The sequence below is a fragment of the Monodelphis domestica genome, chromosome 3, assembly GCF_027887165.1.
Source record: "Monodelphis domestica isolate mMonDom1 chromosome 3, mMonDom1.pri, whole genome shotgun sequence".
Taxonomy (NCBI): domain Eukaryota; kingdom Metazoa; phylum Chordata; class Mammalia; order Didelphimorphia; family Didelphidae; genus Monodelphis; species Monodelphis domestica.
The window spans coordinates 341,674,076-341,701,083 of NC_077229.1; the positions used below are offsets into that span (position 1 = coordinate 341,674,076).

The following is a 27,008-nucleotide window of genomic DNA, read 5'->3' on the forward strand; positions in this document are numbered from 1 at the left end:
ACATCAAAATGGGGTAGCCATCAATCTCAGATATCTCTTCATCAGTTTTTAGTTTTCCATTTAATAATAATATTTTTAAAAGTATGACCAGATCTTAGAGAGATTGAACTTGGGATAAGATGTAGTGATTTAATGATAAGCTATTAGCTAAACAGTAGAAATCATGTATTCTGAGTCTTTGAATACTCAAGATATATCATCCATTTCCTTTCTACCAAATGGCCCCTTGCCCTCAAATAGCATACAAGCTGAAAAGCAAAGAACATTCTATCAGATAGCAAATAGAGTGCAAAATGCTTGACTGGGTGCCATTTGACAGAGGACAAGAGTTGACCAAGTAGCCAGGCTACTCATGAACCAAATTCAGAGAAATTAGAAGCCTTTTGTTCAGGCATCCCCTTACTCAGTCTTATTCACCATCCTTTCAATTATTCCTTGAGGAACTAGACCCCTTGGCTCAAATGCAGCAGGAGCAATGTTGGATAAGAAGAATAAGAGCATCCCAAATGTGCAGGTCCACATTTCTGCTTGCCCCAAAAAGCAATGTCAAGCACGATGAACATTATCCTAATACTAAAATGCAGATTTCAGTGGATGGGAAAAATCAATTTCCCAAGTTTGGTCATGAGTCCACATACTCTATTGTAATACCTTATGTGGCAATGAAGATTTATCAACCTCTATTTTATGTATTTATAGATGGTATAAAATTTAATCTGACTTTGGAGACTGGCTAGGATCCCAATAGATAGAAAGAATCAAGGAGAGCATCGTGGCTTGGTAGAAGGCAAAAAAGCAAGCTATGTTCTGGAGAACTGTATGACTAGAACAAGTGACTTATATACAGAGGAAGTAGAACATAAGGGCCAAAAGGTAAGTTGGCATCAATTTTGAAAGGCCTTGAATGCCTTGTTCAGGAATTTAAACTTGGTACTCTGGTAATATAGAACCATCAGTGATCATCATCATCATTATTACAGAAGAGTGAAATTATAAACAGGAGGGAATAGTTAAAAGAAAACAGAGTAAGGAAAAAAAAACAATTATAAGTACTAATAGCTGATATTTATATAATCTTTATGTACATTATTTCATTTTATCTCTACAGCTACCTTGTTTTCTTATTAATTTTATTCTTGCAATTATATATAGAAGTAATTTTTGACAATTATTTTCTGACATTTTGCAATTCAGATTTTCTCCCTCCTTCCCTCCCTAGGTGGTAAAAAGTCTGATATGGGTTATACTATTGCTTCCATTAAATATGTATGTCCATATTCCCCATGTTATGACTAAAGAAACATATCACAAATGCAGTTTTAAAAAATCATGAAGGAAATAAATTGAAATTTGTCACGTTTTGCTCTATAATAAGATTCCAGCAGTTTGTTCTTTGGCTATGGATAGTGTTTTTTGTCATGAATCCATTGGGGTTATCTTAGAACAGTGTTGGTGAACCTTTTCTGAACTCAAGTGCCCAGAGGGCAAATTCAAGGTGTCTGTGAGCCCCAACATAACGAAGACAGCTGAGGGAAAAAGGGCTTGCTTTGGGCAGCTGGATAGAGGAATGGAGTATGCAAAAAAATATGCTCAGGCTTTGGGAAGAAGAGCAATGGAACAGTTCCCCAGTGCTGGCCATGTGCCTGTGCCATGTCTTCACCAACGCTATCTTAGAACCTTGTTTTGCTGATAGAAGTTTAGTCCTTCACAGTTGGTCACCATACAATATTTCTGTTACTATATACACGATTCTCCTTGTCCTGTTCATTTTACTTTGAATCCGTTCATATAAATCATTCCAGGTTTTAATGAACTCATTTTATTTGTCATTTATTATAGCACAATAGTTTTCCTTTGCAACCATATACTACAACTTGTTCAGCCATATTTCATTTGATGAGCACCCCCTCTGTTTCTAATTATTTGCCACTATGAAGGTTGCTAAGAATATTTTTGTATAAGTGGGCCCTTTTTCCCCTGTTTCTTATATCTTTAGGATGCAGATGCAGTAGAGACATTGCTGGGTAAGAGAATACATAGGTTTATGGCTCTTTGGGCATGCTTCCATATTGCCCTCCAAAATGATTATATCTCTAAACAGCTCCACCAGCAGTGCATTAGTCTTCTAATTTTGCCACGTGCCCTCTAACATTTATCATCTTCCTTTTGGTCATAGTAGCCACTCTGAGAGGTTTAAAGTGATACCTCAGACTTGTTTTAATTTGTGTTTCTCTAATCAATAGTGATTTGGAGCATTTCGTTGTATGACTATAGTTAGCTTTGATTTCTTTATCTGAAAACTGCTTGTTCTTATCCTTTCACCCTTTATCAATGGGGGAATACTTTGCATTCTTATAAATTTGGATCAATTTTCTATTTGAGAAATCACAACCACCTTGTGAAGTAGATAGTAGAAGTATTATTATCTTCACATTAGAGTTAGGAAACAGACCTCAGAGAGGTTATGGGACTTAACAGTCTATAGTCAACGCAGCTACTAAGTGTCAGAGGAGGAATTCAAACCCAGGTTTCTTCTGACTTCAGGTTAAGTTCTCTTTCCACCATATTAGAACTGAAAAATTATATTTACTTCACAATGTGTACTGATGAGAGGCTGAGCAAGAATGCTTCTTTTTCATTTATCTCTGATGAAAAAAAGTTTCCCCACAACTCTGACTTAAAAGAAAGCACTGTGGTCCTCTAATATATCATTCCAAAATTTACAAACTCTGTAACCTTGGGAAAGTCTTTGAACTTCCTGAAAACTTGGTGAACAGATCAAAAAACAAAGTTGTCATCATCATAGGACATTCAGCAAATGGACCCAAAATACTGAATTAATGCATATTTGGGGAGGGGGGGCTTGACTTCATTGAAATCTAGGAAAGACTGACAAAAAGAAGTACACCAGTATGATTTTTCTAATGAAGCAAGTAAGCAAGTTGCAACTTGTACTGTGGACAGCATTTATTCCACTGCACTCTGGGTTCTGAATTTTTTTTAAATCTCACAGGAGTTAATGCAAAAGAAAGAAAATCCTTATTTATATCACATTTATACTTCTTTTTTTCCAAAGATCATGTACCTAGTTTTCTTGTTGCATCTCAGGTTCTTTATAGCTCAATAAACTTATGTCTCTGCCAATGACATCATATTTTAATAAAAAGATAAGTAAGCATTTCTTCAAAAAAATTTTAAAAGAGTTACTATTACCATCTGAGAGTAGATTGGATCAGGTCCAAAAGTAACAAAACATTATAGGGTCAATGACAGAAGACAACAAGCAGGCTCTTAGATTTCAAGTTGTTTTAGGAGCAGTGTCAAGAGACTTTTAAAGTATAAACAAATATAAGATAGGCAATCACATTCCTATTGGAAAAAAATGATTTTGCAGTTTTGGAAAGAACTCCATTAATTTTCATCAGCAATCCCATTTTGACTTGTCATTTTCTCCTGCATTGAAATTTAAAGCAATCGGACAAAATGTTTGGCAATCTATTTGATAGGTTTAAAGTAAAACTACATGATGTGCTCCTAGGAAAAGCAATGTGAATCATTCTTCAAAGGAGAATCAATTTACAGTTGTGGCAGAAAACTTTTTTTTTCAGATTTATCTGCAACTCAAAAATGATGCTTTCATATGTCCCAAATAATTGACATGAAGCATAATTTCTCATTTTAAAACTGTATTCTCCTGTCAACTGCTTTTTAAAGTAGCAATTCCCCACAGATGCCCAAGTCTTATGATTTTATTTCACAAATGACTTGACAACATAAGAAAATACAAATAAATAATTGCTTTTATAATGGAGAATTTTTCAGGGGAAAAAACCTCACCTGATTGTATTTTGCTAATAAGATTGAAGTATAAAGGATCTTTCTAAGTTAAAAATCTTATAAAATGAGATTATAATTGAACTATGGTTAAGACACAAGCAGAAATAGAATTGTAATTTATTTTGATTAAATATTAAATGTTTCCTGAGGGCTAAAGAGAGTCAAACTAAATGTTCCATTTGGCTCAGTAATCCTCAGGGAATGCCCAATGTGCGATCATTATAAGTAAAAAAAAAAAAGGAAGTAGATATAGGAAATCATGTTCATTGGAAATTTGGAGCTAAATTAGATATATTCCATTATTAGAATGAAGAACTTCTTTACTTTATTATTCTCTGCTCATTTATACATACATATACACATCTATAGGAGTGGCTTACAATGTATACTTAAAATGCACAAGCAACACCAAATCTAGTCTTCTTAAAATGTAAGTTCTTTGCTCACAGGGGTTATTTCATTTATTGTAATTATATCCCCAGCATTTAACACAATGCTTTACATATATTAGGTGCTCAATAAATCCTTGTTGATTGATTAATTTGAATAAAATCATGACCTCCTATTCCTCTTAATTTAATCTCAATTCAGTAAGCTATTTTCCTATATTTCACATTTCTATAGTATTTTTCTCATTATACTCCTGTCAAGTAGGTAGTATATCTAATGTTATAACCATTTCACAGAAGAAGAAACTAAGTCTCAGAAAAATTAAGTGACTTGTCCATTAGCATTAATAAATGATAGAGGTTGTCCTCAAACCTATATTTCATGACTTGTTATACCAGATTGCTAACAAGTAACAAAAATAACTTTAATTCTCATGCTTTTTATTTACCATACCCATTCTTTTATGAAGATGTTCATAAGCAATAAAATGGCCTGAAGTTGATAATGAACCTACTGCTTGTTGAGTCAGGCTGTTTAAGAGAACCAAATCCATCTAATTGAAATATTGAGCCCATACCACCCTATATTTTCCACCTGAATAGAATAAGAGACTTAAATCAAGCTTTTTGCCAAAAGGTGAGTAAACTATATAGCATTCCTCTACCTATTAGGCCATTAACTCTATTAACAAAAGAAATAAGGTTGGTCTGACATAACTTATTCTTGATGTATCCTTGCTGGCTCTTTGTGAATCACTGTTCCTTTTTCTGATTATCCATTAACCAGATTTTTAATAATGCTCTACATTTTCCCAGGAGTCAAAGTCCAGAAAACTGACCTCCAGTTTATATGTTGCTGCTCCTCCTCCTCCTTCTCCTTCTCCTTCTCCTTTTTTTTAAGTACTCTATTGCCTCTCCAATTCTCCAGTCTTTTGGAGATTACTGAAATAATGCAGCAACCATATTGACCAGTTATTTCTGTTCCCTAGTTATATTTCATCTGAGCCAAATGTATTGAACTCATCAAGGGCAGCTAGATCTATCTTAAAATTCCCTTAAATATTTGGGTATTAACTACATGTTAACCATTTTGTTCTCCTGATTCCAATCCAAAAATCATTCTTTACAGAGGACATGAAAGCAAAGTAAGTCATATAGCTTTGCATTTTCTTGGAGACAATTACAATTAGATAGATAGATAGATAGATAGATAGATAGATAGATAGATAGATAGATAGATAGATAGATAGATGATAGATAGATAGATAGATGGATGGATGGATAGATGGATAGATAGATGATAAATAGATTGATAGATTATACACATATATTTTACTCATTCATATCCATTTTTTATAATTTACAACAAATTACAAAATTATTCTTTAAAAATGTTAAAATAGGGATGCCCTTCAATTGGGGAATGGCTGAACAAATTGTGGTATATGTTGGTGATGGAATACTATTGTGCTAAAAGGAATAATAAAGTGGAGGATTTCCATGGGGACTACAACAACCTCCAGGAAGTGATGCAGAGCTAGAGGAGCAGAACCAGGAGAACATTGTACCCAGAGACTGACACATTGTGGTACAAGAGAACGTAATGGACTTCTCCAGTAATGGCTTTACAATGTCCCTGAACAACCTGCAGCAATCTATGAGGGGAAAAAAAAAAACTATCCTCAAGCAGAGGACAAACTGAGGGAGTAAAAACACCGAGGAAAAGCAACTGCTTGACTACAGAGGTTGAGGGGACATGATCGAGGAGAGACACTAAATGAGCACCCTAATGCAAATACCAACAACAAGGAAATGGGTTCAGAGCAAGGACACATGTGATACCCAGACAAATCCGCGCGTGGACTAGGGAAGAGGGGGTGAGGGGGAGGAAAAGAAAATGATCTGTTTCCAATGAACAATGTATGAAAATGACCAAATAAAATAATGTTTAAATTTAAAAAAAAATGTTAAAATATAAAACTGTAGTGAATGTATCCATTAGATATTTAACACATCTTCTTTTGACAAAGTTTTGTTTTAAATTTCTATGGTTCCTTTTTATTTTTACCTAATGGTTATTTTCCCTTGACTTCCATTCAATACTCATAGTTCCCCCGCTTTTTAAGTTTCACAACTTTCTTTTTTATTTTTTTAATAGCACACTCTTTTTTATTCTATTCTGTGTTCCCATTCAAAATAATAGAAAAAATAATAAATAAGATTAAGATACAATCACATGCTACAATCAATATGCCTACCTTCTCCCACTTTCATTTCATCTTTGAGAGTCATCCATCTATACATGCTGAGCACATTACTGATGAAATAAGAGCAGACATGATTTTAGAAATTATCTTTAGTGCAGATTGTATCTTTTCAAGTTGCAGAAAAGAAAGGTGTAGTGAAAAGATCCTAATATCTTCTTATTCCAAAAGAAGTATTTAATTGGCAGTATAAACTACAGTCTTAAAAGCTCTCTCCAACAATAAATCTCCCAATATAATGTTAATATCCCACAAGATTCCTTGGTAAATGTAAATGACTTTCTTTTTTTAAAGAGCGTTTTATTTTTTCCTTTAAGCAATTTTAACCTTTGCTTTCTAAAATTTTGAGTTCCAAATTCTTTCCCTCTCTCACCTTTTCCTGAGATGGTAAGAAATTTAATATAGGTCATACAAATGCACTCATACAAAACATATTTCCATATTAGCCATGTTATAGAAGAATATGCATATAGAAAACTCGTGAAGAAAATAAAGTGAAAATAGTATACTTTGATTCGCATTCAGAATCTACTAGGCCTTTCTATGGAGATGGATAGTATTTTTCATCATTAATACTTTGGAAATGTCTTGCATCATTGTATTACTGAGAATTGCGAAGTCATTCACAGTTGATCATTGTACAATGTTGCTAATACTGTGTACAATGTTTTCCTGATTCTGCTCATTATATTTTATGTCATTTCATGGAAGTCTTTCCAGATTTTTATGAAATCATTTTGCACATCATTTCTTATAGCATACTAGCATTTCATTGTAATTATATACCACACCTTGTTCAGTCATCTTCTAATAGGTATCCTCACAATGTCGAAATCTTTGCCATAATATTAAGTTTATATAAATATTTTTGTACATATAAATCCTTACTGGGTTAAAAGAAATGCACAGTTTTATAGTCTTTGGGGCATAATTCCAAATTGCTTCCAGAATGGTTGGATCATTTCACAACTCCACCAACACTGCATTAGTATCCCAGTTTTCCCACATCCCCTCCAATATTTTTAATTTTCCCTTTCTGTCATATTAGCCCATCTGGTAGGTTTGAAGTGGTTTCTCAGCATCTCATCTATATTGGGAAATGATCTTCCTTCTACTTTTTCACTCTTAAAATCTGCACCCAACCCCCAATCATGGGATCCAATAATATGGGCTGCCTTGCTATTTCCACAGGTCCTCCTGACTGGGCATTTTCACTGGCTATCCCTAGAATTCAATACCTCCTCATCTCCATCTCCTGCCCTCTTTGGCATTATTCAAGTCCCAGTAAAACCCCACCTTTTACAAGAAGACCTTCTTGATCCTCACTTAATTCTAGTGCCTTCTGCCTCATAAACACCCCCAATTTGTCCTGTATATATTATATTTATACATAATTGTTTGCTTTGTATCTCCCATTAGACTTTGAGCTCCTTGAGAGCAGAGATTGTTTTTTGCCTTTTCTTTGTATTATACAATGACACATGTAGACACTTGATGCTTATTTACTATCCTTTCTTTGATTCTTTTATTTTCCCAAATGCAGTTTTAAAAATAACCCTTTTTGTTGTCACTTTAAAAATGGATAAATGAGGAGACTTTTGCCTCAGGGGAGAAGGAAAAGGAGGACAAGTAACGGTTATTAAAGGGAGAATTTTATGAAGATAAGGTAAAGAGCCTTGGATTCGGACACATGATACCTGGATTCATGTCAAGACTCCTATACTTACTAGCTATTTAACAATGGAAAAGTCCATTTATCTCTCTGAGCCTTAATTTTCTTGATATAAATAAGGTTGAATTATTACAGTAACAAGCTCTAGGTGCTATATTTAGGTGAAAATATAATTTAGGTGAAAATATAAAGGACCTAAGGCTTCATCAATGTGGGAGCTTTCTTAATAAACACAACTAAACCATAACAGTGTCTTATATATTTGTCTGATAGTAACAAGAGTTAAAGAATTAAGTGCCTTTTCCACATAGCTAACATCAAAATTGCTTTACATCTTATTTTCAAACTCTCCCTTCCTTTCCTATAACCCATTGTTGATTGGATTTACTAACTCACACACATACTGCTGAAATATATTATCTCAAAGAGGCCCATTTTAAATGTCCGTTCCCAAGTATGCTGTAAAAAATGAGAAGCAGTAATATTAGGAACTGTATTAAATATCTTGGCAAGGGCACATAGAGAGGGGGGGCTCATTGAGTGAAGCAGAGCATATTTCATGTTGTCTCTTTCTTTCCTTTTTGCCCCTTTCCAGTGAAATCAGATGAGTTACAGACAATCAAGAAAGAATTAACCCAAATCAAAACCAAAATTGACTCCTTGCTAGGAAGACTGGAGAAGATTGAAAAGCAGCAGAAGGCTGAGGCAGGTAAGTGAAAATGATGTGTAGTCATAGACAGGTCATTAGGAGGTAAATGAGACCAGGCCAGCACTATCAGTCACACTGACAGCATAGAGTGAGAGGAGAAACTTTGCTGAGTTTTTATTATATATTATAGATGCTAGTCATAAAACCACAAAACTGGGACTTGAATTGATACAATAGAATTTTGCCCTTTCAGAGAATATGAATAACTGGTTATTCTGGGATTGACAATTTTAAAGAGAGGAAGGAGTTTGGGATTTACATCTAATCTCTATCAGTATCAAAATATGGGTAAGAATTAGTATTTAATAGAATAGCATTGCAATGAAAAGACGCAGATTTTTAGAGTAGTAGACGTAGGAAAATCTATCAGAATTCAAATCTGCATTGCAAAGGGAAGTCTGGTTCACTTCCTTCAGTTCCATCATTCAGAGAGCTTCCATACCAGGATTAGAGCTAATATGATACTGGTTAGTATAAGCAAGTGATTGGATTCTATCCCTGTGTATCATCACTTGGGACCATTCCCTGGAATGCCAACTCTGACTTCTACTTCTGCTGGAACAGCTATAATCCCCATTCATTTGATCCAAAACAGTCAAGAGTCATTCAAAGGGGAGGTTGACTGGCTTGAAAAACAAATTATCAGTTCTACCAGCTAGGATCTTTTGCATGAACTTTGGGAGTTTAATCCTCCAGCACTATTATGAAAATGAAACTATCCTCCCTGAGAGTGGGAATCCTAGGAATCAGGAGCGTGGGTGATGACACTGGCATCATCAAAGGAAAAGATGGCTATATAAAAGATCAGATAACTACAGAAACAACTGTTTAGACATTTCAAACTTCAATTCTATTTCCCTATTTTGTCCATTTTTATGGAATGCCTAAACAATTTAAATCCTTTAAGAAATTTTAAAAGTTAAAGATGTCTCACTCCTAACTGCCCCTTATACCACTTCAAGGATATATTTGTGCCCAAGAAAGGCAGTATAAGGAAGCCCAGACTGGGAGTGAGAAAAAAACTGTCAAAATCTTACACATACCAGTTGTCTGAAAGAGTTGCAACTCTGAATTGGTAGAGGAATTTTCCTCACTGAGATTTCCCTACCCAATAAAATTACAAGCCTGAATCCTTCCCTCTAAAAAGTCTGTCCACAAATTGTCCATAGGGAAGTTTTGAGGTATATAATATGTATATCTTCTGTCATATTATGACAATATCTTCATCTTTCACTAACTGAAATATCTTGTGGTATTGCTGAAATCAATATTTCCATTTTAGGAAACATTTGTGAAATTCATTATAATGCAGAACAACCCTTCTAGCCATGGACTTTGATAACCAATTTGCACTTCAGTTTAAAGGATTATGGTGAACTCATTTAAATATAAATCATCTCAAAGAGAAAGATTTTATCCTTATGGGATCCTGTTATATCTTCTAGCCTGCTATACTGAATAACACCTCCACATATCTTTCTGAACGATCATGTATAAATGCTACACTGTAATTCAAAAGCTTATATTTTCTTCTGATGAGGGGATGGCACCCTGTTGTTTTACATGCCTGTAACTGTACTCAATCAGAAGGTTTCTTTAAAGACCAAAGACTGTTTATGTCCCTCACATTAACCCATGAGAAGAGAAATTTGAATTAATTAATTTACTACTTGTTTCTCAATATCTTCTGTTGAAGGACACTGATACAGATTCCTTCACTTGGAAGTTTAATTTGAAATGAATAATTTTACATGTTTTCTTTATCTAAAAGAATGAAAACTGTGTATGCAGAGTCAAATTGTGACTAGAGAGATTTATCTGAGTTATAGTTTACATAAAATATCTCTTACCTGCCAGTTTATTGATGAGCACCTTAAATACTATCTCGAGTTACCATGGTTGGTTAGTGTCTACCTATGGTGATCACTTCCATCTAATGCTTCTTAATTACTTGTTTTGTACATTTCATGCTCCATTTACTATTATTTTGCATGAAACCTGCATCTCACAGGGAAGCTATTTAAATCTACACATTTTTCCTGAAGCTTTATTCCAGGAAATTTTGATTAGAAAACTACTCAACTTATCCTGGTCCTGAGGGTGAATTGCCAATTCCAAGAATGGGTGGGTGGGGTTAAATGGAAAAGCTGGGCAGGTACCACATGGGGAAACAAGCAGCTCCTCAGAATCTCCTGAGCCAAGTGTCAGAGTATTCTTTTTGTTTTTGTTTGCTATGTTTGTCTATAAGCATTGTTAGGACACTAGAAACACCTATGTTCAAATGAAATACATTATTCTGGCTTTTCCACAGACTAGCTCATTCCAAAAGTGAGGCTATATTCCATATTCTGTTTCAATGCCCTATATATTTTCTTCCATAAAATGTGCTTTCTACCTCTCTTAATACAGCCTAAGCAGCTGCGTACTGGGCCTGGAGTCAGGGAAACATCTTCCTGAGCTCAAATCTGGCCTTGGACACTTACTAGCTATGTGACCTTGGGCAAGTCACTTAACCCTATTTGCCTCAGATTCCTTGAATGTAAAATAAGATGCAGAAGGAAATGGCAAACCATTTTAGTAGATTTGCCAAGAAAATCCCAAATGGGGTCATGAAGAGTCAGGACACAATAGAAATGACTGAAAAACAAAAAGATTCATTTATTTTTTTTTTGCTTGTTTATCAGCCACAGCTCTTGGCTCATATTGAACTTGTAATGATTAGCAGCATCAAATCATTTTCACTTGAACTGTAACTAAGGCAGATATGCCCCATCTTGAAATTAGGCAATTGATATTTTTTAACATAAAAGCAAGATTTTGATTTTTAGGTTTAATACATTATTCTATCCTACCCTAACTTTTTTAATCTTAGTTGTGTGTTGTAGTATGTATCCCTTCAGCTTTATTTAATTTCATAAATATGCAAAAAAGACAAATAATAATAATGTGGCATACTGAAAAGGAAGATGACCTATTTCACTTTTAAGCTCCAACATCTACTTGTTGTGTAGAGATGTAGGCCATTAATTGACTTTTCTGAACCTCATTTTCCTTATCTGTAAAAAAAGTAATAGGAATGCTTGCTCTTATATGCGCTTGAAAGGAAAGTGATTTGTAAACTTTATGGTGTTAAATGAATATATCATTATTCATTCAATCATTACTTTAAAATATAGGCTGTATAGGATTATAAACAATCCTTCCATATATATGACACTAGAAACCTTCTTCAAAATTGACATCGGTGTACGAATCAGATCTCTTGCTTTGGTCATAATAAATGCTTATTGACTGCCTGACTGAACCAAATTGTGATTTTCATCACTAGAGGCATCGTATTAACAAATAAATAAAAACTACATCCTCAGAGTATGATGCAAGTTATCACTGCCATTTTAATCAATTTTATCTGTTTCTGAGATTTGGGGATATCAAATGGATTATGGGACATTATCTGTGCTATTTATTCTCCCTATCTCTTTCAAGCAAGAGGTGTAAACAGACATCTATCAGTCAGAACATACCAGTCAGTGTCTTTTCATATAAAACATACCATGAAATTGACTGATGCAATAGGTCTGAAACAAGGCGATTAAATAAAACGAATAAAAAGACAACCAAATTGTTATCAGTGCCCTTACTCCTCTCTTGTCCTTAGCCTGATTGAATTCATCTTCCCAAACCACTTGTGTCTTACCTTTTCTTCACATTATTACCATTGCTGTTCCATCTCAGTAATCTCTAAGGAGCCATAATACACCCTTCAATCCTGTTCTCTTTCTTCCAGTTGGAGGGGAAGAAGCCCGTAGGAAACATGTCCATTTAGATCACATAGCAGACGTATTAAAGAAGAAGGCCCAGCATAGTAAGTTGGAAAGAACATGGGCTTTGGAATCAGTGGACTTTGGTATAAATCTTCCCTCTGATGTTTATCTCCTGTTTTTTTCAATAATTTAACCTTTCTGGGCCTATGTTTTTTCATCTGTAAAATAAAGAGTTTACACTTGAGGGCTTCAGAAGACCCTTTCATCTCTAAATATAAAATCATTTACCCTTTTTTGTTTTAAATATTGGAGAGAGAAGTGATCAACAAGTAGAATTGTGAGAGGAAGCGGTGATCTGATCATTGAAATGGATGTACCATGCTTAAGAGTCAGGTATGTATGGTAGGTTGGTCATTTCAAGAAGAGAAAAAAATTAGGGAAAAGACCCATAAATATTATTAGAATCAAGGTTTAATAAGTTTTGAAGGTGATAGTTTAAACGAGAAAATCATCAGTAACAATTTTAAAATATGTATACTTGATATCATTAGTTTTATACATATATACAAAGATACATATAATTATATATGCACATATATAATTATGGATTACTATATATAAAATATTATTTCTTAATTATAAGTGATTCCTAGTACAGTGAAACTGAGTGCTGGATCTGGCATGAGAAAATCTAGATTCAAATCCTGCCTTTGTTGGCTTAACTAACTGTATGATCTTGGACAAATCATTTAACCTCTTAGAATTTATTTCCTCACCTGTAAGATGAAAGAGTTGAAGGAAATGACTTCTGAGAACCCTTCCACCTTTGTATCTAAGGCCCTTGGCTTTAGATCCACTGGGAGGATTCATGACTTGCTGGCCATCACACCACTATTAAGTTCCAAAAGCAGTATTTGAAAGCAGGTCTCCCTGACTTCAATTTCAACACTTTTCACACTAAATCCCTGACAGAGTGCTTCTTCCATACAAACTTGATGTAATTCTGTCACTACAATTATACATACATATGAACATATAAAATATATATACATATACTTTGTATATTATTCATAACCCTTGTTTAATGAATAATCTAGACCGTTTCTTCATATTCTCTCTTCTCCCACAAAAAATGGCCATTTCTTCTGGACCGTTGCAAAGCCTCTTGTTTTGTCGCCCTGCCTCAAATCTTTCCCCTCCACATTTTATCCTCCACACAGCTGCCTAATTGATATTCTGAAAGCTCAAACCTCATCCTATCCCTCCTCTGCTCAAGAAGTTTCTGTGACTCCTTTTTGCCTTAAGGTTAAAATACTAACTCCTGTTTGACATTTAAAGCCCTTCCCATTTTAGTTCTAGTTACTTCTTCCTCATAGAATTCTTATCTCCTTTCAAAGCTTTGCACAAATGCCACTTTCTTTAAGAGGTCTTTTTATATTCTTCCAGATGTTAGTGTCCCCAACCCCCACCCACTGTAAATTTATTTTGTGTGTATGATGTTTATTTATCTTTAAATGTATTTTGTATCTCACAGTAAACTGTAAGCTTCCTGAAAACAGGCCTGTCTCCTTTTTGTAATATATCCCCAGCTCCTAGCACAATGCCTAATTTATAATAGAAAATTACTAAAATAAAAGCATCTGTAATGATTTCAGTTGCAAAATGTTTGGGCTAATGAAGTTGGTAGTGATGCCTTCTGTGCTCTTAAGTTTCCTGTATAGTTTTCTATAATTGCATTTGGAGAGAGCAGTTACTCAAATTCCAACTCTGTTCAGGTCTTTTAGAAGAAGAAGAAAAAATAGATTTATGTAAATTTACAGTCACAGACTTGCACAGTTATTGGGTTGGCTCTGTTTAATAATGTTACCATTTTTCTATCAACATTTTTTCAACCATCTGCTAAGTACAACTCAGATAGCAATTAACTAGCAATTAAGCCAGCATGTCAAAGGCATAATTGCTATCTCAGCCATTTTTCTGAGTTAAATTAATGCTAACAGCAAAGAAACAAACTCAATTTAATAAAAAAAAAAACGCCTTAAGTATAAATCCCAACAAACAATTTCATTGTCTCTATACCTGGTACAGCTTTTAAAGTAGTAATCTTCTGTGAAGATACAAAATACCTGAATATGGCTCTTGAAATTTAATGTGAACCCTTCTCCTTCTTTGCTTTTTAGGAAATAAAAATGCTTGTCCTCTAAGCAAGGAAATCTTTCCTTTTCCTGGTTTGATCTATCAGAGAGCTATCATTCTGTGAGGACAGGGAAATCCATCTATCCCTATTATTTGTTTCTGGAATTGATTTTGGAAATGCATTGATTTCTTCAAGGGAATCTTCTTGACTAAGACGTCTCAAATAAAGAACATTCTTGAACCACTATAGTACAAAAAAAAATTTTTATATAGCTATGTGCATTTTGGTGAATAGATAGGTAACTACATAGTCTTAGCTGTAACACTTAATGTAATAGCGCAGCTGTTGCAAAAGGAACTTTTGAAAAGATACAAAAGGGATGATATTGACTCTCACATTAGGAATATCCATCAGAAAAATGCCAAAATCACATCCTCCCCCAAAAAGAGAACTAATAAAAATCTCTCTAACTCCTCTCCCCACTGAATGCAACTGTTTCCCCCCACTTCCTTATTTTTCTCTGGTCATCTTAATTTATATTTTCTTATGGACATTTTGTCTCTCTGTGTATAGGACATAAGCTCCTTGAGGGCAAATACTATTTCATTTTTGTTTTCCCCTGACCAATGCCTGGCAGAGTATAGAATAAATACTTAGTGAATGCTTCTCAGTGGATTGACTCAAATTCTGAGAAAAGCCAAAGCTTCTCATTATTCACTGGAAGCCATCTCCTTCACAAGCCTTTCTATATAGTTCCTGGTCATCTTTCTCATTCTCAAGAAACCTTCCATTAGAGGTTCTGACATGGCTCTAAGGGTCCAGACACATTGAGAGAAAGAATTCCCTACTTTACTACTCCTCTTCCCACCCCCCACCCCCACCCCTTCCACCATGTCCCAAGGCTTGAAGAAGTTTTTGTTTTCCCCCAACTCAATTAAGACAAATATCCCCTTTTTTAGTGTCACTTGAAAAAAATTTCTGTTAGTTACTTATACTACTGCACTGGATAGATCTCCCGGACGTGCCTCTCTTATTTGTTTCCTCAATAAAGATTTCTCTTGAAGCACTCATAGTAGCACTTAAGGCAGATGTTCACTGGGCCATCTAAGTGTAAGTCATCTGGAATGGGTTGTCTTCAGTAGCTCTTTCAGACCAGCCTCTATTGTCTATTCGCTTCTATAACTCTCAGATGCTTGTGTCTCATTTGTTATTCCTAGTCAAGTTTCATCTTAGTCAAAGATACTCCTTGATTCTTAGCTGGGGACTCAGGGAATCCCTAGTTCTAGTTCCAGTCCTCTACCAAACCTTTTGCATCACTCTATGACATTGTAGCTCCACCAAATTATCACCTCACAAAAGTGTGCCTAATCTCTCAGCCCTTGTGTCCCTCTGTCCAGCATGTAGTGCCCTTTCCTCTCTCAAGTCCAGTCCTTTTTTTACCTTTAAAATTTTCTGATGAAACAAAATCCTGGATCATATCCAGCAACATTCAGGAAATGAAATGGTTAGATGAGCCAAGCACAATCCTGAATGGCTCCAAACAAACTTGCTTCTAGGAATTCTAACTTTCCCACAGAAATTATCAGAGTTGGCTATGACATTCATGAATGAATGAATGAATGAATGAATGAATGAATGAATGAAAAGGCATTTATTAAATACTTGTTATGTACCAAGCACCATTCCAAGCACTCATTACCAGTCACCTAGACAAGTATAAGAGCAGCTGCCCCAAACCCAGGTGACCCAGTACCCATGGGACAAAAGGGCAGGAAGAGTGTTATTGCATTTCATACCACTTGAATAAAATTAAAGTCATAAACGCAAATCCTTCCTATGAAATGTAAGATGAGTAAGCCTTTACCATCTTGCACCATATCCCAATGATTCTCCCAACCTTGCCTCTCCTGAATCCCTCTAGATTCCAGGCACTCCCATTTGATTTGTGATATACACTTTGAACTAGTCCTGAACTAGACACCTAACATACTCCTGAACTTTTTATGTGTTGTCCCTCAGAATTAGATCATAGCATCATTGAGAAAATGAATTTCCACATTTTTTCTATTTATGTCTTTGCCACTTAGAACAACTCTAGGAACATAGTAAGTGTTTAATAACTCTTTTAGCATTCATATACTCATTTTCTTAATAATTTTCCATTTTTGTCTTTTCCTTTCTTTAATTGGTCCTTACACCACTACCAGAATAATCTCACCTAAACACTGGATTTTCTATTCAGAAATATCCTCCAAACTTCTAATTAGCCCACCCACACAATTCAAACTTTTTCCACACAGGTATTCCACTCTTTATCCCTTCACATTTTCCTACACATTCATGGTCCTCATCCCTTATATCTGGAATTTCTTCATCACACTCCTCTTCTAAATATATTGAAATCCCACCAATTTCTGCAAAACTCAGTTCAATTGACATGTTTCAATGGGACCTTCACTGATCCTCCATGTTACTAACATTCCCCACAAGATCTCATGTGGCATAATTTTTGTACTTGTATACATATTCTGTAACCTTCAGTATCATAGAGATTAATACTAGATATTTATGCCTATCCTTTTACTAAACTATATATTCAATGATTGGTAAGAATTATGTGTTTTCTAAATTCTTATCTTCTACCATGAGTTAGTATATATCCTTAAGAAGAATTTTTGTTGCATTTTTTTAAATAAGAAAGATGGAAACTGTTGCTGAGAGCTTTGAAGAAACAAACCACATCAGTATTTTTTTAAATTATGAATGCAAAAGATATATTACTAAAACATTTTGCTAGTTTTTAGTCAATGTAAATGCAGTCAATTATCTCTATGGAAAATATGTTTATTCAATTGAAAGTTGACATCCTGCATACTCATTTTTATTTATCATGCCAGTGTGCCTCTTGAACAAAAATGCTTATTAAGCTACACATCACAATGTTAATAAATTAGATGTGCTTTTATGTGTCATTTCTTTGATGGACCTTGTCATCATTTGGTTACTAGAGAATTTCCTTTCTGGAATCTAACACAAGTCACACCCTAGAACTACACACTGGGTTTTCCTTCCAACGATGCAGTTCCCTACCTATCCTTTTTCTGGTGAGATCCTACAGAAACCATTAGGCACATGGAACTTTTTTATTGTTTTAGCTAGAGAGGACATATGGCTTCCACTCCTACTTTTTTAGCCTCCAATTCGCAATTTCTAACCAGTTCACTTTCAACTTAACACAGACTTTCCCGTGTTTTTTGTATGGATCAGGATTGTAGTACTTCAATAGGTCCACAATTAGATCGTAACATAGGACATAAAATACTGTATTATATTATGTAATGGTGCAATTATCTAGGTTATCCCAAAAATCTTGGTAGAGTTTTAATATGCTAAAGCATAATGCTGCTCTGAGATTTGGGGGAGTCCCTATGTAACTTTTTTAAAATTTTAAAGTGCTTCATGTAATCTTAACTTCATAGCATTTGAACTTCATAGTAAGCCTGGGAAGTAAGTAATATAATTATTATCCCCATTTCACAGATGAAGAAACTGAGACAGAAATATTATTCCTATTAAACAGATGGGGAAAGTGAGACTCATAATATTGTGACTTTCTCAGAGTCACATAGCTTCCAAATGTAAGAAGGATGACTTCTCAGTAGTCACTATGCTCCATGTTGTCTCTTCTCTGTGTATTCACCCTCAATTAATATACATTTGTTGCCCATCAATGTTTTCTCAATCTGTGAGATTCTTTTCAACATCCTCCCATAAATCCATAAAGGGGTTCTGGCCAAAACACTGGAGTATTTTTTTCTAGCCATTTGGCAATATAGCACCTGTATATATTTTACATGAAAAGTCCTATGTTGAGGGGCAGCTAGGTGGTGCAGGGGATAGAGTGCTGGGCTTGGAGTCAGGAAGTCCTGAGTTTAAATTCAGCCTAAACCACTTACTAGCTGTATGCCCCTAGGCAAGTCACTTAACCCTACTTGCCTCACTATGTTCATATTACCAAAATATTTTTTTAAAACTACTGTGTAAGCCTGACATTCTTTTAAAGCTGAATGTATACGAAGTGAAAAGTAACAAACAAATACAAGTCCTTTTTTCTCTACCAGCTACAGAGTAGTTCCAGGAGCTCGATTGGATTAGAGATTTATAAGGCAAAACATAAAGGAATCATCTAAACAAAATTGAGTTACTAGGAGAATATGGTCTGTATCTGTGTGCCTTATAAATGTTTGAAACGAAAGAAGAGTAGAATTGTTGATCTGGTGGGTTTTAAGATGACCTTGCATCATGCATGCACACTTTCCTGTTTGACTGAATCCATGGATTCCAGCCTACATCTTCCTCCTTAATTTACAGAAGCCACCAACATTTTTTTTAAAATCAAAGCACATCTCTAACTGGAATCAATGCTTATATAAATGCGGTGCTTTTTTGAATTTCATCAGAACACAAAATTCCGCATTGTACACAGAGAAGAGTTACAACCATTAAATCAATTTAATCAACTATTCATTTCCCCTTTAGAATCTTTTGGGGCTACCCTGGGTGGTGACTATAGCCCTCTCCCTTCCCCCAAAGAGCTTTCTGATCATACATTTAATTCAGTGAGACGATATTAACATACACATAACTTGTTCTCTTATTAAATATAATTTTATAATAGATTGTTTTCCCAATTTATATATATACATATGCATATGTACATATATATATATATATATATCTTTTATAACTTAATCTATGTAGCATGTGGAATTTCAATGTGCAAATGCATGATGAATGTTTAATACCTATTAGCAGTCACTTAGTAATCCTACCTTGCAGTGCTCATTAGGAACCTAAGCAGACTACCATGATGATAATTGAAGCTCACACTTCAGCATCCATTAGAGGATGCAGAAATAGAGAAATCCTATGAAAAACTCAGTGTGACTCTTCAAATTAAATTAAGATTATACTTTATAAGAATGACTTCAAAGTAAAGGTGAGCGTAGTTTGAACGGTAGCACAGAATGGCAGAGAAGACGACACAGGAGAAAAAGAAGAAAAGCCACAGATGTGTAAGCTATGCAGAAACCTCACCTAGAAGTGAAACATGTAAAGGTGAAACTGGAAGGGGGACAATACACAAAAATGAAATGAAAAAAGGAAAACTACTAAAATCTCCAAAAAGAAACACTGATTTGCCTTCTTCTTAATTTCTCCATTTATTGAATAGGGATAATAATATTATCCTTTTTATGGTTATTATAGTGTTCTAGTGAGATAATAAATGATGAAAATATGTTATTATTATTATTATTATTGATGTATGTAGTTAAAATGGGGAAGGTAGGTGATACTGTGGATAGAGCACCAGGCCTAGAGACAAGAAGATTTATCTTCCTGAATATAAATCTGTCCTAAGAAACTTAAAGAGCTATGTGACCCTGGGCAAGTCCCTTAACCCTATTTGCCTCATTCCTCAATCTGTAAAATGAGTTGAAGAGGGAAATGGAAAAGTACTCCAATATCATTACCAAGAAAATCCCCAAAAGACTCCCAAAGAGTTAGACACGACAGAAAAAAGAATTCCAAAACAAAAATAGTTAACATTTCTACTAATGTATTCTTTAACTACTGCAACATGCTTCTGTGTGCCTCTCATTTAGGTTTGACCTTTCTGTGTGCTCCTTTTTCATTATGTTTACTATTTATTTTTTTGTATGTCAGCTTTACTCATTATTTTATTTTCACTGTATCCAAGGTGCCTATCCAACTAAAAGATTATATTTAAAATGTTATAAGTATATATGTAAGCCAAAATTATTTGTTTTATAAAAATGTTCTTCCCACTCAGAGGCCACCAACTCCACTATTTTATTTCCTTGAATTTTAAAAGCTATACATTTGGGGGCAGCTGGGTAGTTCAGTGGATTGAGAGCCAGGTCTAGAGATGGAAGATCCTGGGTTCAAATCTGGCCTCAGACCCTCCCCAGCTGTGTGACCCTGGGCAAGTCACTTGACCCCCATTGCCTAGTCCTTACTATTCTTCTGCCTTGGATCCAATACACAGTGTTGACTCCAAGAAAGTAAGGGTTTAAAAAAAAAGCTATACATTAAAAAATACAATATGTGAATTGATTAAATGAGGTTGCATATAAATGACATATTCAAGCCTACTTAATGACAAAATCAGGCGAGAAAACTAAAAAAAAAAAGGTACTGAATTGAATTTTTCTCAATGCAATGCCACCTTTTATGGAATATGTTGCTTCAAGTATTTTTGGTTCCTCAGAACAGAATATTAACTGTGAAAGGTAGCCATTTGCTCTTTTCCCTCAGAAGCTCAGAAGAAGCAAATGGAAGATAACATAGAGTTGAACCAAGAGGAATGTGTGTCAGAGAATGCAGACAACTCTACAGAAGAACCTATTGAAGGAGGACCAGATGCAGATGGAGATGGAGAAGAAATGACTGATGGGATAGAGGAGGATTTCGATGAAGATGGAAGTAATGAGCTGGTATGAATTAACTATTTAGTATCTAAAGTGTTCATGTAAATAACTTGGGGATTTCCAAGTCCATTCCTTTTTATTTTAAAACCAGGGTTAATGTAATTTAGCCTTGTCTCTTATTCACATGTATTTTAATAATACCCAGCATTCATATAGCGTTTTAAGGTTTGCAAAGTGCTTTGCCAAAGATCTCACTTTATCCTCCCAATAACCCGGGAAGGTGGGTGCTGTTATTGTGCCCATTTTAAAATTGAGGAAATTGAGGCAGACAGAGATGAACTTGCCCAGGTGCACACAGCAAGAAAATCAGATGTATTTGAATGCAAATGTTCCTTATTCAAGGATTAGGATTTTGTGCCACCTGATCATAATAATGCCTTGCAATGGTAAATGGCGAATATTTATTGAAAGAAGAATAGGGAGTGCAGCTGGATAGCTCAGTAGATTGAGAGAGCAGAGCCAGGCATAGAGACAGGAAGTCCTGGGTTCAAATCTGATCTCCGATACTTTTTAGCAGTGTGATTCTGGGCAAGTCCCTTAACCTCCATTGCCTAACCCTTCCCACTCCCCTGCCTTGGAATCAATACATAATATTGATTCTAAGGTGGAAAGTAAGAATTTTTTAAAAAGAAGAAAAATAGGGGTTTTATTTGAAGAAAAAGGAACTCAAATTCCAACTGGCACATAGATCTGTCTGCTCCTACTATTGCTCTACCCTGAAAGGAACTGCTCATTAGTCAGTGAAATTGTAAATGAGTTATGGATTAATAAACCATTTTTGAAAAAACCTAACCATATACTGAAAGATGTATTGCTTACCCAGGTCCTTGATAATGCTACTGACTGAAGCCATCTTTTTCACTGAGAAAGGCTGAAAAATCCTACGTGGTTGGCATGATTTTTCACATAATGTGGATAAAGATAATTTGTTTTGGTCTCTGGCTGTGGTGACTGCCATTGTGCTGTTTGCAGCCGTGCCTCATCTACTTGTTGTTTTCAAGCCAAGGCTGAGATTCTCACCTCCCTTTTTCTCCTTCAGGCTAAATGATTTCTCTCTTTTTAATGTTTCATCTTTTTTCTATTCATTTCTGTTCATCGTCTGCCTATTTATTCCATTTCCACACTTACAACTTGGAACCCAGAAACACCTGTTGACCATGCTTATTTTATTTTCTGATTTTATTAATCTTGGGATTATATATTGAAAAATTGAAGGCTTTGTCTAATAACACAAAGGAAGGGAGTATCAAGAAGGTGTTTGTTTAGAGTGCCAGGTATGGAGTCAGGAAGATCTGATTTTAAATCCTGCCTCAGACATTTACTAATTCCAGGAAAATAATTTAAATTCCATTTGCCTCAATTCTCTCATATGAAAAATGGGAATAATAATAATAGCACCAATTTCATAGAGTTGTTTGAAGCATAATATACCCTATGTAAAGTGCTTTGCAAATCTCAAAGTGCTATATAAATACTAGCTATCATATTATTATTGCTGTTTGTTTTGGGTAGTCAAGATTCATTTAATAAGTACATCATCATTATTTAAGTTTCTTCCTGGAAAACAGTGATCCTGAATCAGGAGACCTGCATTTGGATCAAGCTTTAGGAAGGCACTTAACCTCTCCTTGATTTCCACTTCTCATCTAGAAAACAGCTGGGTTAAAAACCTTGGTAAATGTTTAACAACTGGCTCTTAGCAGAGGGGCAGGATGGAACACAAATAATACACTTTTAAACTTAATTATTATTATTAAATTTTTCTCAGTCACTCTATTAAGGCTAGAAAATAAGTCAAACCCTGATTTGTAGTATTTGCCTATATCTGAGGTGCAAATGCTCACACTGAAAATTTCATAAACCAATCCAAGCTCCAGCACACCCCTGCTTAGATCACATAGAATCTGTAGTGCTGGAAGGATCTTAGAGATCGTAGAGAAAGGATTTCAGTGGGTGGATTACCAGTTTCTTCATCTATACAATGAAGATACTCAAGTAGAAAATGTTGATTCTAACTCAAAAATTCACATTCTCTAATTTCCATGCCTCTGCCAACTACTTTCAGTCCAGAATTGACTTTATATAGGATCTTAAGGTCAGAGATCTAGAACCTGGAGGAACTCTAGAAATAATCTGTTTCAAACTCCTCTTTTAATAGATGAAGGAACGAAATCCCTTGGATGGGAATAACTTGTCTGAAGTCACACAGGCAGGAAGTGGCAGAGCCAGGAATGAAGCCTGTATATTTTGATTCCAGATTCAGTGTTTTTTCCACTAAACCATACTGCGTAGCAATAAATACATCCTGATTTAGAGGAGGATTGTAAGGAAAAGATTTTGCAAACCTTTAAGTGCTATACAAATGTGAGTGTATTATTATTAATTTTAATAACCTCATTTTCATTTTCTCATTGGAGTACAAATTGAAATAATCTTAGAGCAAATCACCATGTTTTATTATTTCATTTTTATGTTCTAGAGACTATTTGCATAAGTAGATAAAATAACCAATTTTTTAATTGATTTAATATATTGCAATGTAAGCTCATATTCTGAATGCATCTTCAAGACAACTCTAATATAAGATAGAACAGGGATGATATTTAGATCTACTAGGCCTCAATATTTAGATACTTGTACATTGTTTGAAGAATGAGAAGTTTGTTCTTTTTTGTAAGATGATTTCTTTTAAATGCATTGTTTTTAAATTGCAGTTTAGGTTAGATTTGACAAATTCAGATGATAATGATATTATCATGATGAAAGCAAAAGAACAAAAAGAAGAACAAAGAGAAAGAGGAGAACGAAATAGAGGAGAGAAAAGGAGGAAAAATTAGAAGAGGAGGGGAAGAAGTGGTAGAAGAAGAAAAAGAAGAAGGAAGAGGATGATGACACCATGACAATGATGCAACTTAAGATGATTTTTTAAACCAGCACCATAGCCTTGTTTTTTATAAATAAATCAAATCATTTACCAAGCATCTACTAAAGGCAAAAGACTGTGGGGAGCACAGTGGAAACCAAAAATGAGTATAAGTCAAACCTTCTAACTTTGAGAAATTAGAAAGCAAGGCATAGACATTTGAAAAAAGAGAATTAACTATAAAAGACATCAAAAGATTAAAACAAAATTTAAATCAATATAAGACCAAAAATAAATGAATATTTAGATGAGATGAACTAAAGGATTTAAGATTCCATGGAAGAAATAGCATGAGCTAGCTTTTCATTGATGAGTAGGATTCATATAGGGGGAGAGGAAAGGAAAGGAGGCACTCCAAACTGTCAGAATGGTATTAAAAATGCTGCCAAAAGAATGTTTGAGAAGATTCTTGATTATACTTCAAGACCTATAAATTCCCATATATTTTCTAGTTTATGGGAAATATAACAAATATTTTAAATCCACATTTATTATGCTTCCCATAAACTTGAAAAGGTAAAAAAGAAATTAAAGGACCAGCTCCATTTGGAGGTTGAAATGAATCCCCAGATGTCAACCAAACCCCAGAAAAGAGTAAAAAACAGGGGGAACATGTAAACCAGGCCAAGAGAATTGCCATTGCCCCATAGGGCACTTCCAGAGAAAGAACTGAGAAGGCAGAAACAAGCAAAACATAATTTTATATATACATATGCTTTTTTATTAGATGATGTTTTCTCTAGTTCAGGAAAGCAACAGAAAGGAGATGTCTGGGAACTTTAAAGTAACAAGCAAACTAATAAATTAATTGATTTTTTAAAATGAATTAGATCCTGTCATCTCACTTTGCAGCATAAACTATAGACAGTGAAAAAAATTCAGCGACTTAAAGATGCTAAAAGAATTCTAACTTATATAAATTGTGCTTGTGATTAATTGTTCCTTTTCTTGCTGACTAGACAATCAAAATGCGACTTAATCATGAAGGAATAGATTGTCAAGCTAGAATGAGTAATATCTTGGTCTACAAACTATCTACTGAGTAATAATGCAGCTATCATGGCTAAATAGTAAATTACCTGAGCTTATGAAATGGTCATACATCTCTGCATATTTAAAAGAAGTCTCAACCATCAATTCAGACTTGCAAATGAAGTAAATTGAAAGCATGAAATAAAGGGAACATAATCAAACTTGGAGTCAAAAAATCTGAATCTGAGTCCAGTTTCAAAACATATTAACTCTGAAATAAATATTTAATTCTTCATTTCCTGATCTAGTAAATAAGGAAATAATACCTATGCTACCTTCATTCTCATACTTTAGAAAATGTAATATTCTAGTTTAAAATGTTTTGTGAATTCTTGTCATATAAATGTACAATACTTTTGAAGATATCTATATGCCACCCATTTCCATTAAACAAATACTTATTTATTGATAACTGCGCAAGACATGATGTTAGGCATTTGTGATAAAATGTTTGAAAAACTATAAGGAGTTTTTAGTCTAATATATTGGATTTAATATATACACAAGCAATTGCAATATGAGGCAAAATATGACAACACCATGAAAGAAGGGAAAAATTATTTTCAGTTAGGAATCAAGGAAATAGTTGTGAATGAGTGCATTTTTGGTGTTGCATGAGTGATGCCCCAAACCAGGAAAATACAAAAGATCCAAGTCCAGTATTGTATGAAGAAGAGTAGAATGATATAAATCTAGAAAGTGACCAGATAGTGCTCTTATATGTCAATTTGCACTTTACACTACTGGCAGTAAGGAGGCCCTGAAGATTTTGGAGGACTATGGCACGTACACTAGAAAATTAACTTGGCAACTGTGGGCAGGACAGGTTTCAGAAAGGAGAAACTGGAGGGAAGAAAACAAGGTGAGAAATTACAACAGTAATCAAGGTGAGACTTGAAAAGAACTGAATGAGAGTGATAGCAGTGGAAATGAAGAGGAGGCAACAATTATCGTGAAGATAGAATCAATAGGACTTGTCAAATAATTAGTTGTGGGGAAATGATTGGAAGGAAAGATATAAGAATGACTCTTGGGCTTCAAGACTCTAGGACTGAAAGGATGATCAATCCATTCACCAAAATACAGTCTAGAAGCTTGAAGGAGGAAATAACTTTGAAGATAAGGTGATGAGATACATTTTGAATATGTGGAGTTTGAGTGCTAATGGGACATCCAATTGCTTTTGTCCAACAAGTGGTTACAAAAATTTTTAATCACAAATTATGATGTGGTTCCACTGGCCACTATCCTTGCCCTGTTCAGCCGTAATAAGATAGTTTAAAACATCCTCTGGCAGTTTGTGCATGTGCATTATGATGTAGAAATTCTGATTAGATATAAGCTCTCTTTTTTTATTACATACTTAGTAACTACTGTTATAAGGGATTTAAGGGAAAGGTGGAAAGCTTGTAGGAAAGGGAAAACACACAATTATATATATATATATATATATATATATAAGTTTATTAATAAAGGAAGGGAATGAAGGTGGATCTACACTACCAACAACATTTAGATAAACAAATGCATAAAAAAATTATGTGCAAACCCACAAACTCCACATTGGTTGCAATTTGTTTAAAATTATTTAAATTATATATGTGTGTTAATATAAACATCCTCTGCTTTTGAGTTTCCTTTGGATCGTTTTATTACTTTGATATTTTTTCTCTTGATTTTGTGGCAATTTTTAAAATGTAATCATAGTATATATTATTCTTACTGTCTTTTCTCCTCTCTTCACTTCTTTATATATTTCCTTTATTTTC

The 27,008-nt window shown here is 34.5% G+C and overlaps 1 protein-coding gene across 23 annotated transcripts in view; it reads left to right on the forward strand.

Annotated features, from left to right (window-relative positions):
* The window catches only part of RALYL (RALY RNA binding protein like), an 838,442-nt gene that overhangs the window by 764,789 nt on the left and 46,645 nt on the right, over positions 1-27,008 (forward strand). For 6 of the 23 annotated variants that reach the window (XM_056824164.1, XM_056824162.1, XM_056824163.1 and 3 more), the window contains 2 exons: positions 8,758-8,871; positions 21,112-21,290. In XM_056824164.1, the coding sequence (XP_056680142.1) occupies positions 8,758-8,871; positions 21,112-21,290 (293 nt within the window). Of the gene's footprint in view, positions 1-8,757; positions 8,872-12,658; positions 12,737-21,090; positions 21,291-27,008 lie in introns of all 23 variants that reach the window. The other 17 variants (XM_056824157.1, XM_056824155.1, XM_056824156.1 and 14 more) reach the window with 4 other exon arrangements.